Genomic DNA, 13,330 nt, shown 5'->3' on the forward strand with positions numbered 1-13,330 from the left:
AATACTGTTGCATGTATAGGTCTGCTTAAGTCTGAACGAGTACTGCCAAATATTTGAACAATATCGGTCTGCTTAAGTCTGAAAAATAGAGTACATATTGCTCAATACTGGTACACGTGTGAAGTCTATCTTAATCTGAAACCAGGTACATATTGCTCAATACTGATACATATATAAGGTTTGCCAAAGTCTGAAAACAGGTACATAGTACTAAATACTGGTTAACGTATAAGATCAGCCCATGTCAGAAAGCATAAACAAATTACTTAACACTGGCATACGTTTTAGGTCTATACACGTCTGAAATCTGAAATATATTAATATTGTTTAACAGTGATGACTACAATACTGAATTGTGCGAGGCAAACATGGATTATCACTGCTGAGTAAAAGTCTAATTGAGTTCTGAATCCGTCATTTGATACGTCTTTCGGGCATACAAAATAGTTAACATAAGCAATAAATACACTTGGTAGCAGTAGTTTTAAATATAAAATATAATAACTGCTACAACCATGTTGTACGACACAAACATGTCTTATTCATTAATCAAATATATAAGTCTGTATGCTGTCTATCTATTCATCAGCATGTACTTGTGTTACCGGTCCAAATGTTCACCACTACTACTTAATGCTATACCAAGCATTCTCAAGTTAATGAATTATTGGTTACAGATTGGCAGACGACCAGTACCATCACATTTATCCTTCCTTTCTTGTGTATAATGGGCCAGAACTGGCTAAAATTGTGACCTATTACAGTGTGACTGGTAGAAATATTAAAGATACAAAAAGCCAACGACCGTCACATTGGTATCACAATAGCTCACTTTGAGCACATAATGCTAAAGGTAAGATAAAACTAACTGTTTAACCAATTCAGTGTTAAAAATTTCTGCTGAATGCTAAACGAATGTTGTAAGTTTCCAACTACCTTATTTGACATATCTTCGTCTAATGTGGTCACATCCTCTGACTCTAACTCTACTCCTTTCAATACCTGAAATAATTCGGGGAAACATATAACATCTGCTTCGATCTATAAACATGTACATATTGTCAAATACTGTTGCATGTATAGGTCTGCTTAAGTCTGAAACGAGTACTGCCAAATATTTAAACACATATACGGTCTGCTTAAGTCTGAAAAATAGAGTACATACTGCTCAATACTGATATATATATAAGGTTTGCCTAAGTCTGAAAACAGGTACATAGTACTAAATACTGGTTAACGTATAAGACCAGCCCATGTCAGAAAGCATAAACAAATTACTTAACACTGGTCTATACAAGTCTGAAATATATTAAGATTGTTTAACAGTGTTGATTACAATACTGTACTGTGCGAGTCAAACATGGATTATCACTGCTGAGTAAAAGTCTAACTGAGTTCTGAATTCAGTAATGATTTCAACACTGTTGACTCCTTATTTAATAAAATGAAATGAAACTACAATACAAAAGCTTATATTTACATTTTTTAATAATTCAGATAAAGCTTTATTTGTAGAGTAGAAATCAAAGTTACATAACAGGTGCTTTCAGGCTTATATTGCGTGCGCCGTCATATGATACGTCTTTTCGGGCATACAAAATAGTTAACATAGTCAATAAATACACTTGTTAGCAGTAGATGTAAATATAGAATATAATAAATGCTACAACCATGTTGTACGACACAATCAGGTCTTATTCATTAATCAAATATATAAGTCTGTATGCTGTCTATCTATTCATTAGCATGTACTTGTGTTACCGGTCCAAATGTTCACCACTGCTACTTAATGGTGTACCAAGCATTCTCAAGTTAATGAGTTATTGGTTACAGATTGGCAGACAACCTGTACCATCACATTTATACTTCCTTTCTAGTGTACAATGGGCCAGAACTGGCTAAAATTGTGTCCTATTACAATGTTTCTAGTAGAAATATTAAAGATACACAAAGTCAACGCAATTTAATGTTCAACATTGCTGCTGAATGCTAAACCAAGGTTGTATGTTCCCAACTACCTTATTTGACATATCTTCGTCTAATGTGGTCTCCGGCACATCCTCTGCTTCTAACTCTACTCCTTTCAATACCTGAAATTATAAGCATGCCTGACAAATTCGTGGAAACATATGACATCTGCTTCGGTCTATAAACATGTACATATTGTCAAATACTGTTGCATGTATATGTCTGCTTAAGTCTGAAACGAGTACTGCCAAATATTTGAACAGATATACGGTCTGCTTAAGTCTGAAAACTAGAGTACATATTGCTCAATACTGGTAGACGAGTAAAGTCTGTTTTAATCTGAAACCAGGTACATATTGCTCAATACTAATAAGGTTTGCCAAAATCTGAAAACAAGAACATAGTGCTAAATACTAATTAACGTATAAGACCAGCCCATGTCAGAAAGCATAAACAAATAACATAACACTGGCACACGTTTTAGGTCTATGCAAGTCTGAAATATATTAAGATTGTTTAACTTCAATACTTAACTGAACACGGCAAATATGGATTATTATTGCTGAGTAAAAGTCTAACTGAATTCTGAATGAGTGTTGTTAATAATTACTTGCAAAAGTAATGCATTAAATTAGCATTACTTAGAAAAAATCGGCATTAAATTAGCATTTAATTAGCATTACTCATTTTTGTCAAAATAATGCATTAAATTAGCATTACATAGGGTGCATTAGCATTGGCATTAGCATTACTTTTTGTGAATCATTGCATGTTATAATCGAATCACTATTTGTTTGTTGTTTGTTTTTCATTTAATCGTTTTAGTTAAAGATAAAAGTAAAGGTAAGCTTTATTTAAAGTTGCATATAATTCCAACATATAACGTGAGCTACAAAGCTCTTGTGCGACAAACTAGGTATCCAGTAACAGATACTTACCTGTGCTTATTTAGTTGTTTATTTCATAGCAGCAATTTACACATGACAATCATTTGTAATGAAACAAATCTACCAACTAGGGATTATATATAATTTGTATAAAATACTTGAAATGATCCAACAGCACCATAAAAAAACGCAGCATTTAAATTCTTTGAACAGTATTTTTGTATTTGTGTAGCATGAAGAGCCTTTAGTCTGCTTTACAGTATTTACCTAGGTAATCTATAGTTAAATACATGTATGACTTTCTTATATTATATCTGAATTTTTCTTTTACCATTACCATTACTTTATAAAAACATTTATGTTGAAAGTCCAGTACCTGTTTAATGACTCCCTAACAGACTATTTGACATGACATGTAAAAGCTAGCTGCCTTAAGGTCTTTAACATCACTATCAGTGGCATACTGTTAATTGATAAAAAGGTGTTAAAAGATAACAATAGATTCTGTTTGATATTTTGGTTGACAAAACTAATTATGTCACACTTTAATTGTTATTATGAATTTGGGCTTTGGAGCTGTCCCAGATATAAATGTATAGTTCAATGCATTAATTTGAATTAGATACACTGTGAATGTTATTGAAAATTTAATTGGTTACAAACAAATAGTGCTAGTGTTTTAAGTAAAATTGTATGTTCAAAAATGTTTCATAACTAGATAGCCCATAATTATATGATTTAAATTTTATCAGTATTTAGGCAGAATATTGTGCATACCTGAACATTTATATTGTGATTATGTCCTTCAGATTGAGGTTTGTGGTATATCTCTGGATCTGATCTGGTTCACACCAAGTTAACTTGAACCTGGGATTTCCAGTGATACAGAAAATAACGCCTAAGTAATGCTAAGCATTAGCATTAGCATTACTAACTTTGGCATTAAATTAGCATTATTTTTAATGCTAAAATTGTGGCATTTATCATTACTTGGCATTATTTGAAAAAAATAATGCATTATTAATGCATTAGCATTAGCATTAGCATTACTACAACCCTGTTCTGAATTCAGTAATGTTTTCAACACTGTTGACTCCTAATTTAATACCATGAAGTCAAACTATAATACAGAAACTAATATTCACAATTTTTCATATCGCACGAAGTTTTATTCAGTTGAAAATTACAAACCAAACTACTCAACGACAGAGTTATGACCTGTTCCATTACATAACAGGTGCCTTCAGTAGTAGTTTTGATTATAAAATATATAACTTGCTACAACTATTGTATGACACGAACAGGTCTTATTCATTTATCAAATTTATAAGACGGTATATTCATCAGCATGTACTTGTGTTACCGGTCCAATGTTCACCACTACTACTTACTGCTAAACCAAAGTTTCAAGTTTAAGTCTACAGACCAAGTACTTTTATAAGGTCTGCCTAAGTCTTAAAAAGTACATGTAGCTAGAAGAATTCTCAAGTTACTGAGTTATTGGTTAAAGATTGGCAGACGACCTGTACCATCACATTTAAACTTCTTTTTTAGTGTATAAATATATGTTATATATGCTAAAGCTGATGTGAGCAGGTCTTAGTCAAACAACAATTATATAAAACTGATGGTTGTCTATTCATAAGCCAACTTTTACTTGTGTGACTGGTCAAATGCTCAAAATTGCTTCTTACTACTAAACCTGCACGTTTGAATCTATATACCTTATCTGAAAATTCTTCTGGTGATTTTCTCTCCTCAAGCTCTCCCTCTAACAAAGCACTTCCCAATCCCTGAAAAGTAACCATGATTGCTAAACAATAGTACTGGCATACGTTTTGCTCATGTTTGTAAGATAGTGGATATTACATGAGTATTTTTTTCATATTGAAATTATTAAACGAGTTCTGCCTAGCACTTTATAAATTTTATTCAATGAGTTTGGTAAATTCAATGTGGAAAGTCCAAAATGTAACATTCTGATCACTTTATATGATTTTGAATTGTATGGTTTTATATACTTAATCAGGTTTCATGCATATATTTCTGTACTTAATGAAAAGGTTTTTACGAAATTTCTTTTGTTGAAAATCTCGTTTCCATTAATGCTTTTAAATAGAGAGAATCGCTATATAAGGAAGTGGTGAGAACTTATTTACTGATTTCAAAATGCATCGGAGTAGTGGCCAGCAAATAAAACAAGTGCTGTCGGAGGACAGCAACGTTCGACTATTCAACAGCCTTGTGAATTGAATGAATAAAAAAGTCGTAAAAGGGACATAATTTTGAATCAAAGTAGAATTATGGGACCTGCATATTGCTTGTCAGATCATGACAGTTAACAAGTGTTTGAAGTTTCAATCTACTCCCATTGGTGGATACTGAGATACCAGCTTATATACAAAAACTTTACCATAAACTGCTAAGTCGAAAAAAGGGGCATTATTTTGTAATAAAAGCAAAACAGAGTTATGAAATCTGTGCAGTGTAAGTCGGTCTATCACAGTTGATAAATATGTGAAGTTTTAATCCATTCCCGTTAGTCGTCACTGTGATACCAGCTAACATACAAAACCTTAACCGCATTGAGACGCGAAAGCAGACGCCGGCGCACGGGTGAGTGCAATAGCTGTACTATTCATAGAATAGTCGAGCTAAAAACTTAAAAGAAAAAGAAATAATCTTTGTTTTTTGACGAAAATAATGAACTTTTTAATTCTGAAGTAAATGTTTACCGTGGGCAGCAAAGGAGTTGCAGTATATATTTCGCTGTACTCATCTGAGTCTGGTATCTGTCGGTAAAAGAAGAAATATTTGTAATAAAAGCATCATTCCGTGGTTTCAGTATAGCATAATGCTTCTTGAAGAAAAGTAAAATACCAGAAGAATAACGAGTTTCTCTGTGGTATGATCTATGTTGCTAAATCGTTTGCCGTTAAATGTCGCACTTTTAACGTTGAATGCCAACTTACCAGCATAACATGAGATAACAAGAGCAACGCAATGTGGAGCAATAAACGTTCGAAGGTAAGGTCTTTTACCCTTAACTGTGACATTGACCTTGCAGCGAGCCATCCACAACATTCACTCTGCACGTCGTCTCGATGAGGTGAACATTTGAGCCAAATTTCTTTAAAATCTACCAAGTAGTTCAAAAGTTACAGAGCGGACACGAGACAAGTCGTACGAACTCTGACCTCTAAGTGTGGTCTTTACCTTGAAGCGAGCCATCCAAAACATGCACGTTGTGTCGAAGTGGTGTATATTTGTGTCAAGTTTCTTCGAAATATTTCAGGGGGTGCAGAAGCTACAGAGCGGACACAAATTAACTAATGGACGGACGGACATACATACGGACGGGGTCAAAACATATTACTTCCCTTCGGGCCTATGCGAGTGGCTTCTATCAAATATACAATGTATAGGCTAATCTGTTTGATTTCAGTAAAAGCTGGTTCAAAATATTTTGTGTAATGAGAAAATCTAAGGTTTATGCCACCAAAGGACCGATCCCCGATGACATTCAATCGTTATTTGATGCACTTGTGAGTAATGTGAACTGCACCGATCTTGTTAAGTCAGTTCATATAAAAGGATGCACATAAACCGTATCACTTATTATATACCCGCAGCAAGTTAACCTAAACAGTGTTACTGAGTTTTGTACTGTAAAAAACAAAAACTTTATATTAATCATTCATGGGTTTTGTTTCCTTGTTGAGATTTACATTTCAGTCATGATGACTATCCAGCGGAGGAAAATGCAATGTATACCTCTGTACGACGGGTATTTTGAATTTTGTTACTTTTAATTGTTACTTAAAATTGCCTGGATTGGTCTCATTCTCTCCCTTTTATCACATAAACCCCCTTTCCCTCCCCTCCTTCTTCAAATGATGTAAATGTATAATTTCTATTAAATGTCTTAGTAGTTTTTCATAGATTTCTGTGTCATTCACACCGTTCCCCATCTATAATTCTATGCCCAACTCTACAAATGAAAAAAGGCCATTACCAAAGCGTATTTAGATAGTAGAAACTTCATAATATTTCTGTTCTAAAACACTGGCCCTATAACAAAATAATTTCACAGATATTTTTCTTGTGCGACTATTCAAGCAAGATCACGAACTCAGGTGAACGATCTAGGGCTACCAATGCCCTTTTGTTTCTATACGTAACAACACTTATTATGTATAACATAAACCTGTTAATTTTTCTACCCAAGAATATAATTTTTATGAGTATGACTTCCATCGGGCTTAAAGCTAAAATCATATTAATTAATTATTGAAGATCTATGTTAATTACGTAAAATAAAATTTAGAAATATACAAATGGAATTGTTTATATATGTCATAGTGTCAAATAGGAAGTGCGACATTTAGCGTTGTTGTTGCGACATATAACGGTGGGCAAATTTTGCAACATCTAACGCTGAAGGTGCGACATTTACCGGCAAATAATTTTGCGACATTTAACGGTGGTTGTGACATTTACCGGCAACCTTGCGACATTTAACGGTGGTTGCGACATTTAGGGGTGTTGCGAAATCTAACATAACATGAAGTGACTTATATCATTTGTTAAGATAGCCAAAGACTTTCAAAAAGCATTAGGTGGTTGTTGAATTGATCCCCTGTCGCATGAAGTTAAAGATGTTTCTGGAAGCTTCTCTCGGGTATCTATTGCTCTAGCTTGTGTTATTTGTTGCCAATATTCGACAATCAAAGAAAAAAATAAAGACATTGCCTTTTAAAATGCAAATTATTGTCTGATCATTTTGATAAATAGCATATAATAATCAGTTATGTTTCAGTGTGTTTAAAACTTTATGACCTTATTAAAGCATAATTGAATGATTAAAAGCACAAACCTTTTCGACGTCTAAATCCAGGTCACTGTCTTTGCCGGTACGTAGTTCTTGCTAAAAAGCCATAAAATCATTTTATATTGATTTGTTCTTAGCAAATCTAATAGAATAAAAACAACCGGTTCTGATTCTAGTCCCATTCCTTTAAATTTACATTTTATCTTTTGCCATTTTAATATATTGAAAACAAACTCTCAGTCTTTCAGAGAAGATTGGTCAAATATTCCAAACTTTACAGACCAAAATCCATGTCAAAAGAAAAAAGGAAAAAGGTCTGATTACATAAGGTCGAATTTTCAAAAAGCGATAAAGTAAAACATACCAGTTCCATTGTCAGATGGGTCTTTTCATCTTGGATGAAATCAGAATCAGAAGTTTCTGAAAATAGAATTTGTTATGTTTTTTTGAAATTTAACAAAAAGAAATAACATTCAAATCAAACACACTTTTTGATGGAAACAAGTTAAAGATATATAACTTTCGGATTTCAGTTCTCAATATGTAGTTCCAGTTTAGTTTATACTTTTTCATTTTAATTTGGTTGTGATGAAAGCTTCAAGTTATTTTAATCAATCTATCGAGGCCGCTTCCTAGTACAAATGTTATATGCGTTGTCATGTTAGTGACCTTAGTGAGACTCGAACTAATGCTCCCCTAGCAGGCTTAGTTTCATCACCTATTGATATAATATAGAAAGAAATATACACTGGTCTCTAGTGCAGGAGGTGAAGAAGTAGTTAAACAAATATTGGGGCCTTTCTGTTTCACATTTTCTTTTAAATACTATTGACAATGGAACAGATGACATCACTATCAAGAACAAGAACCTTCGTGGTCAATGGTTCAAGGTATATCTTATAAAGATTTTATAAAGACTTTATATAAGCTAAACTTTTTAGTGAAAGATGTGCACTAGACAAAGCAAAACAACTTTCGTCTTTTCAGTGTTTCTCGTATGTTATTGCTTATACACGATGACATTTAACTCTTACCTGAACAAGAATCGGAATCGTTAACTTCAAACGGATCGCTGTCACTGTCGTCGTCCTGAACTTTAAATATTCATAAAGAATTTTATTGAAAACTTTTTTATCAATACTTAGAATAATGCAAAATAATCAATTGCCGTTACAGTAATTTTATTGATCTGGATATCATTCGCAGCAGAAATCGAACTCTGTCTCCAACAAAGAAAATCAACGTCTCCAGAAGGCCGATCGTAAACAATTTAAGTCAAGCACAGATCTGCGGCTAGCGTAGTCGTCTGTTCGATCTTCTAAATCATGGGCAAGCAAATTGACATATACATTTTATCTGACATTACATAATATGTTATTTATCAGCTGTGAAAAGTTTCGTCAAATGCTACTTGACAGAAAATAGGACCTACTCAAATCGTAAGTGATTTTGATATACATTCCGATTTTTAAATAAGGTACGCATTGAATTTTCCTTTCATGTGTTGATAATCAGAAGTCAGCAAACAATGATAAAAAATATAATAAAACAACTGATCTTACCAAAACTGAAACGGTCGATGAGACTTTTCCTCTGAAACAGAATTTAGTGTAAAATTTTACTCATTAAAAGAGTATTCTAATATGATTTAGCATTATTTAAATCTCCACAACCATATCATGAATACACTTTTGTCTGAAATTAGATATCGATATATTTAAGGTCGCTTTCCTAAAAAACAACCTACGTTCATTTGAAATTATTGAGAACTTTGCGATAACTAGAACTTAACAGGAGTGACGAATACCCCCACAATACGGTCTAAGAAGAATGGCAACCATAAGAGAGACATGGTCACAAGAAGGTGCAATTCAAATTGAACTTGACTTATTTTTCATGATGTTACATGTGTATACCAAAATTTATCTAAATCTATTAAGCTTTCTGTGAGTTATTGTGAGTTATTGTCCGGCAACCACGAGTTAGACAAATTTTAAGTTTGAAAGGGGCCATAACTACATATAAAATTGGTGGTCTGTAGCCAGTGTCGAACATTACCTGTATTTTATAATGTTTCACCTGTGTACCAAAAGCATTAAATCTGTCAAGAACTGTCACTGGAGTGTTTAATGACTCCAATGGTGGATGAATATTGCTTATTAGCTTCAGTCTGTGTAGAAAAAGATCAAATACTAAGAGAGGTACAAATAAAGTGTATCAAAACACTATATAAGTATAATTCTAAGCAAAAAGGTGGGGGGGGGGTGGCATAATTAAGGAAATGTTGGTTTCAAGTTTAAAATAAATGCATTTCGTTATAACTGAGATAAAATGAAAATACATCAAGTTTAACCTAAAATTCCGAGAAAAAGGTCATAATTAAAATGTGGGTCAGAACTATGCACCTTGTGTCATGTGATGTGGACGCTCTTTAAAGTTTGAATAAAATCCAATCAGTAACAAATCAAAAGATTTCCTGCGGACAGAAGTTAAACAGGCCAGAAATTGTTATGGATGTATTTGTGACCACTCGGTCTAAAAAGTAACTTATGGTTGAATAACGTGCTTGTTTTTATTATTATCGTTATTATTATTACTATACCATTACGCGTTATATAGGTATGTTACTCCATTCTGCATGATTCACGGGAAGATCTATCATCTTAATTCTGAGCAAAAACAACCTTATTTCCCTTTCGCGTAGAACATAACTTTTAGCTCAGCTGACATTTCTTGACTATTGAAATACTTTACTAGAGCTTTCACAAATGCGATTCGTGCCTTCACCTGGACTTCGTTGACAACACAGGACCATAATCCAGGAAACTGGAGATCAATTAACACAAAAACATATGCACAAATAGGTATCAATATTGATCATTGCTGAAAGTTTGAATGAATTATATGAAATAATGAATGAGGAATTCAGGACAAACATTTCTCTATATATCATATAGAGTGCCAGCTATATTGCACAAACGGCGTTCCATAGAAGCAATAAGCCAATCGCATATCGGTAAAAAGTCACGTGAAATCACCCAGTCCCCATGTGCTACACTACTTGTTGCATTCCAATATATCTCCGGCCTCCAGCCCGCAGGTAATAACTGAGTTAGAGTGATGAAAATGCATCAAAATTAATCTTGAATTCTAAATAGGGGGAATATTCATGGAAATAATTATGCACCTTGTGTCACACGATGTGGGTGATAGAGTGAAATATCTATTTTAAGTTTGAATCAAGTCAATTCAGTAATAATTGGGATATAGATTTCGGACAGGACGAGGCGCGACGGGACAAAACTGACTCCTATATCCACTTCCCCAACCCCATCTCTCTGTGTTTGGTGGGGATATAATTAATATGAACATTTGCAAAACATATTGTAATACTAAGCATGTTTTATTGTTTTTGCTTTTTAATTCTTTTAATAACAGAAATAATGATATCAGAACTTGGTTACATTCTACCAATTCAATTCCTTATTTACTTCACATTAACAACAAATAATTCAGACCTCATTTTCAACACTTTAGAGCATTTCAATGATATGAAAACCATATCTATCTCTTTCTTATTAAAATAGTTGTATATAAGAAAAATAATCTGTTCTGAGAAACATCACCCTCTAAAAATGCCCCCATGAAAACAGCCATTTAGCAGTCACGCGTAGGCACATATTTTTCGCAAAGAATAAAGCTTATTCCAGGCAATTCACACACAATGAATAAGGTCTAGATCTTTTCTCAATACAATAAGCAATAAAACTAAGCCAAAAATGTAACTGTCACCTCCTCATGTCACACATTATATCAGGTTTCATCCATAGTATGGAACTACATTTTATACTACTTCACATGTAACACTGAGCAGTCACATCCGGTTCGGTGCAATCCGTCCTATTTCGGAATCCATATGTGCGCTTATCTCACCTTTAATTTCCATGGCAGATTCTTATCGCCATAATCATATAGCACCTCATCACCCGCAGTGATATCCGTGGTGGCAAATAAACATAAGTGGGGTGTACTGTTGTGGACCACGATTTGCATCTTGCTGTTTCTTGATGCATTTCCAGCATCATTGGCAAACCTTGCCATCGAATCGTGTGTCTCCGTTGCATCATAGCTGAAAGATATTTTGAGTAAGATTATGCGGATGTTGCTTATCAGCTAGTCAAGCTTATTTAAGGTATTAGATGCCTAACAGCAATGTTTACAAAACTAAAGGTGACCGTGCTTCGCACTGTTTTGCAATTTTTAAACAACTTTTACCGTGTCGTTTTTTTGTTTATTAAATTTTGTATAACTTATGGTATCTCCTCAAAGTCAAGCAGAGACAAATTTCAAATTGATGGCCACAATCCAAAACATTTGCAGATAATACATTTTACCATTAATTTTAAAGAAAGAAACATCAAACTATTGGTAAACAATTATAAAACTAATAATAATGATAATATAAACAAAATAAAAATGTCAATATATTTTTTTTCTAGGGTGCCTCAAGTAACTGATTTAATGAGACAGAATTGTAACTTCAACATTGAAAAAATAAGGTCGAAACCTGTTTCTGTTTTGAATATTGCTTACTCCATTCAAAAATAACCTTGGGGCAGACGTAAAACCTAACTAAATTTCTTCCACGATATGCAATCTAAAGAGTGAAAGCAAAATAGAGGACTTTTACCGCAAATTTTTAAAGGTGTGTAGCTCTACCCCTTCCGTTTAAGTAGTAAATTCACTTTGAACAGCATCGCTAATCAATTTTCTTTTTTACATTTTTGTACAATAAATCAATTGTAAGATTTGAAAGAAGTAAAAATTTACTAAAATAAAAGAAAATAAGGAAAGAAATTGGTCCCAGTATGACTTGAATCTGAGAATTGCAGTTAAAGCAGGTTAATGGTAGGAATACTTTTCAAAAAGGAGGTATATTACGCTTCTAATACCTTAACTTGTTATCTGTTTTTTTTTTTACAGTTTTTTTACAGTTTTGTTAATCAAGTCAAGGCCCATAAGGGCATCTGACAACAATTATAACAATAACGTACATATGGTGGCTGATTTCTGCCATTTCGTGTTTTTGGCAGGGCGAAAACACGAAAACACGACAAAAACCAAATTTGTCGAGTTTTCGTGACAGTGGGGCGAGAAGACGATAAATTTTACGCAAAAACTCGACGTTAAAAGTGCGCCGAAATGACAGATTTAAATGTCGAGTAACTTGTTGGCGGGTATAAATATGTCGTGTCGGCGCCCTTTATTTGTCGAGTTTTCGTGTTGTCGTGTTTTTGTGGTGTTAGGTATGGAAGGGGGTAACCCCTCATGTTTGGTCAGGGCGTGTCTGCTTTTAAATGTTTGAAAAAAAAAATATATATATATATATATAATGGTGGCCTGACCCAACTAACATGAGGGGTTACCCCCTTCCGTACCTAACCCCACTCGGCTCGCAGATGCCACCTTGATTCTTTAACTGCTGCCTCTCCCCGCACCTCATTGAAATATTTCTGGAATCGGGTCAGTTATACATACACTTCGTATTACTCTACATTTGACAAGAGATGTCTGAAAAGAAGTTGTTGTGTTTTCGTATCGGCGGGTCGTGTTTTTGCTCCGCTGACACAAAAACACGACACTG

At 33.8% G+C, this 13,330-nt stretch overlaps 1 protein-coding gene across 1 annotated transcript in view; it reads right to left on the reverse strand.

The window, feature by feature from the left end:
• Positions 1 to 13,330, reverse strand: part of LOC123565665 (uncharacterized) — a 39,654-nt gene that overhangs the window by 17,613 nt on the left and 8,711 nt on the right. Inside the window, exons 5-13 of the mRNA XM_053533523.1 lie at positions 11,620 to 11,815; positions 9,249 to 9,279; positions 8,721 to 8,780; positions 8,051 to 8,106; positions 7,732 to 7,782; positions 5,591 to 5,647; positions 4,580 to 4,648; positions 2,019 to 2,090; positions 937 to 1,002 (exon numbers count right to left, since the gene is read on the reverse strand). Of these exons, the coding sequence (XP_053389498.1) occupies positions 937 to 1,002; positions 2,019 to 2,090; positions 4,580 to 4,648; positions 5,591 to 5,647; positions 7,732 to 7,782; positions 8,051 to 8,106; positions 8,721 to 8,780; positions 9,249 to 9,279; positions 11,620 to 11,815 (658 nt within the window). The remainder of the gene's footprint in view (positions 1 to 936; positions 1,003 to 2,018; positions 2,091 to 4,579; positions 4,649 to 5,590; positions 5,648 to 7,731; positions 7,783 to 8,050; positions 8,107 to 8,720; positions 8,781 to 9,248; positions 9,280 to 11,619; positions 11,816 to 13,330) is intronic.

Source organism: Mercenaria mercenaria, chromosome 1 (genome assembly GCF_021730395.1).
Source record: "Mercenaria mercenaria strain notata chromosome 1, MADL_Memer_1, whole genome shotgun sequence".
NCBI classification, from domain to species: Eukaryota; Metazoa; Mollusca; class Bivalvia; order Venerida; family Veneridae; genus Mercenaria; species Mercenaria mercenaria.